This window comes from Nicotiana tomentosiformis, chromosome 8 (genome assembly GCF_000390325.3).
Source record: "Nicotiana tomentosiformis chromosome 8, ASM39032v3, whole genome shotgun sequence".
Classification (NCBI taxonomy): Eukaryota; Viridiplantae; Streptophyta; class Magnoliopsida; order Solanales; family Solanaceae; genus Nicotiana; species Nicotiana tomentosiformis.
The window spans coordinates 28,700,872-28,704,253 of NC_090819.1; the positions used below are offsets into that span (position 1 = coordinate 28,700,872).

The 3,382-nt window shown below is 38.4% G+C and overlaps 1 protein-coding gene across 1 annotated transcript; it reads left to right on the top strand.

The window, feature by feature from the left end:
* The first annotated feature begins 2,464 nt into the window (after positions 1-2,464).
* On the top strand, positions 2,465-2,800 carry LOC138897243 (uncharacterized). The gene has a single exon (XM_070183206.1). It carries the CDS (start codon positions 2,465-2,467, stop codon positions 2,798-2,800), a length of 336 nt encoding a protein of 111 aa, XP_070039307.1.
* Positions 2,801-3,382: the final 582 nt, after the last annotated feature.

The window sequence follows — 3,382 nt, forward strand, 5'->3', positions numbered from 1 at the left end:
TAAAAGTCAATATTGGAGGATCGGGTTGCACGCCGCAACAGACTTATTAAAAGTCAATATTGGAGGATCGGGTTTCACACCGTAACAAACTTGTTAAAAAGTTAATATTGGAGGATTGGGTTGTACGCCGCAACAGACTTGATTAAAATGAATATATTGGAGGAGCGGGTTGCACGCCGCAATAGAACTGAATGTGGTTATATTGTGAGAGCGGGTTGCACGCTGCAACCGAAATAATGGAAATGATAATTAGTTATGACTGCTGAGTTGCCTTCAATTATTATAAATGAATTACCTGATTTATTCCTATTATTGTTGTTGTTACTAATATTGTGTACAGTTTAATGTAAGTTAACAGCGTTAGCCTCGTCACTACTTCGTCGAGGTTAGGCTCAGCACTTACCAGTACATGGGATCGGTTGTACTGATACTACACTCTACACTTCTTGTGCAGATTTTGGAGTTGGTCCCAACGACGTGCCATAGTTTTGCTCGGATTTCAGCTACTCGGAGGAGACTTGAGGTATAACTGCATGGCGTCCGCAGTTCTGAAGTCCCCGTCTATTTTACTTTAGCTGTGTGTTCATTTCTAGACAGCTTTACTTTATTCAGACCTTTAATTGTATTTATTCTAGAAGCTCGTGCACTTCTGACACTAATTCTGGGATGGTATTTAGACACCATTATTTGATGGATTATTTCACTATATTTCAAACTTTACTTCCGCTTTTGTTTCCTTGATTATTAATAATGTAAAGATTGTTTAAAAATTGGTTAATATTATTCTAACATTGGCTTGCCTAGCAAGTGAAATGTTAGGCGCCATCACGGTCCGAAGGTGGGAAATTCGGGTCGTGACACCTACCCACCACACCCCCTCTCTCCAAAAAAGGCTTTTTTTTCAAATTTTTGTATTGATTTCTGTCACCACACACCCTACTAACCCCCGCGCAATTTTTTTTAATTTCAAAATTTCTGTTTTAAATCTTTCACCAAACTCCATCAAAAATCAGTCCAAAAGCAGAGCTCAAAGGCAACGAAAATCCAGCTGAAAACCTCCCAAAATCAGCCCAAAAAATATAGCAAAATCGAGCCAAAACCAGCAAAAACAGAGCTTCATTTCACCCATAAAATAGTTGGCTTCTGTCTCTGTTAGACACAGTTTGAAGTTCGAAGTTTGTGGGGGTCCGTTAGAGCTTCACGGCGAGGTTTTGAGCTCCGGTCAGTGGTCAAGTTCCTGTGTTTGTTTGACTTGGAAGTGTAGATGTTATATTTAAAGCAAAAGTTTTCAATATAAAAGGTCCATTCTCTCACTCATTTCTTTTATTAGTTGTGTGTAATTAGTTATGGTTTGAAGAGTGATATTAGCTTCATGTTCTATTATTTTTATGTGTTTGTTTAGTTATATGATACGCTACAGTTTTAATCTGAAAAAATCACTTTTGGGATCTTCCAATTAAATAATAATCTTTGGAAGCATATATGAATTCATTAGTGACGTTTGACGTTTGATTTGATTAATTCTTAGTCGTTTGCTTTAGTGTTAAAAGTAGTATTCGTGAGAAATGGGTTAATTGCTCTAAAAGTGGAATTCAACAATTGTCTTTTTAGGGGTTCATTTCATGATAGGTTGTGAACATTCTTCTGTTTATGCAGTTTCTGTTTGGAATTAAGTTGCTTTCCTTGGGGCATTAAAATTGCTACAATAGCTAATGTGTAATTTGTGACTTGCTAATAATAGTCAAGTGATACTTCTTCCACAAATAATTCTATAATTCATGACCTCACAAGCAATCTCAAAGTAGTTTATAAAACAAAACTCATAAATATCGTAGCTTGCTTTAGGCGCGATTAATAAAATCATCGTGACTATGGATACGACTCCCGTGGCATAGTCACGATACATAAACCCCAATGTGAGTGCGCGTCACGCGACTTGACCCCAACTTAATTCGAATAATTAAAATAAACATGCTGTAAATCGCGGTTGCATTTCACATGACGTGATTCGCAATGTGTACAAAAGCAATAAGTGCGCGACATCGCGACTTATTTAAATAAATTCCATAAATCCTAAAAGGCAATTAAAATTCTATTAAAAGAGGTTAGAAAGATAAAATACACAATAGGTTTGTTAAACATGTAATAAATCAGATAATTAAGCCAGGTCTTATTGTTAAGAGACCGTGCTAAAATCACGAAACTCGGGAGTGCTTCACCCCTTCTCCCGGGTTAACTGAATTTCTTACCCGGTCTTATGTGTTTGCAGACCATAAATAGAGTCAATTTTCTCGATTTGGGATTTTAAAATAAATCGGTGACTTGGAACACCATAATAATTATTCCAAGTGGAAACTCTGATCAAATAAATAATCCTATTTCGAATAATGTCACTTTAATTGGAAAAACTCCCTATCCCCTATCCCTTGGGAAAAAGGAGGTGTGACAGCTGCCAGATGTGGAAATGTTGGAGGGTTACAAACCTCCTAAGTTTGAGATGTTTGATGGAACCGGTGATCCTAAGGTTCATTTGAGAACTTATTGTGACAAGCTTGTGAGAGTGGGCAAGAATGAACAAATCCACATGAAACTGTTCATGCAAAGTCTTAGAGTAGATGCATTATCTTGGTATATTAGTCAAAATCTAAAGAAGTGGGCAAATTGGGTGAGCATGGCTTTTGATGTCATGGATAGATTCGTGTTCAACATAGAGAACACGCTAGATATTTTCTATATCCAGAATCTCAAGAAAAAGCCAATAGAAACTTTTCATGAGTATGCTACTCGTTGGAGATCATAGGCCGTCAAGGTGAGGCCACCACTTGAAGAAGAACAAATGAACAAGTTCTTCGTCAGAGCTCAGGATCCACAATATTACGAAAGACTGATGGTTATAAAGAATCACAAGTTCTCTGACATCATCAAGTTGAGAGAAATGATAGAATAAGGGATCAAGAGAGGTATGGTTACCAACTTCGAGGCACTGCAAGACACCAACAAAGCTTTACAGTCAGGAGGTATGTCGAAGAATAAGGAAGTGGGTGTCGTAATGGTAGCCCAGGGCCCTAAGTCTCCTCTCACCTACCAAACACCTCCACCGACATACCAACCCTCACCTCCAAAATAGCAATACCCTGCAACCACCTACCATACCTATAATACCCAACCTACATATTATCGTTCACCTTCCCGCCCGCCAAAAAAAACCCAAAGACACGACCAAACTTTGACCGCAGAGCTCCCAGACAATACACCCCAATAGCTGAACCCATAGCCCAACTGTATGAGAGACTAAAGGTCATTGGTTACGTTACTCCCATTCCTGCTATTGCTATTGAGAACCCTTCCCAGTGGGTTAACCCCAACAAAACTTTTGCCTATC

Coding starts and splice junctions, on each gene's coding strand:
- LOC138897243 (XM_070183206.1), top strand. CDS start 2,465: ATGTTGGAGGGTTACAAACCTCCTAAGTTTGAGATGTTTGATGGAACC.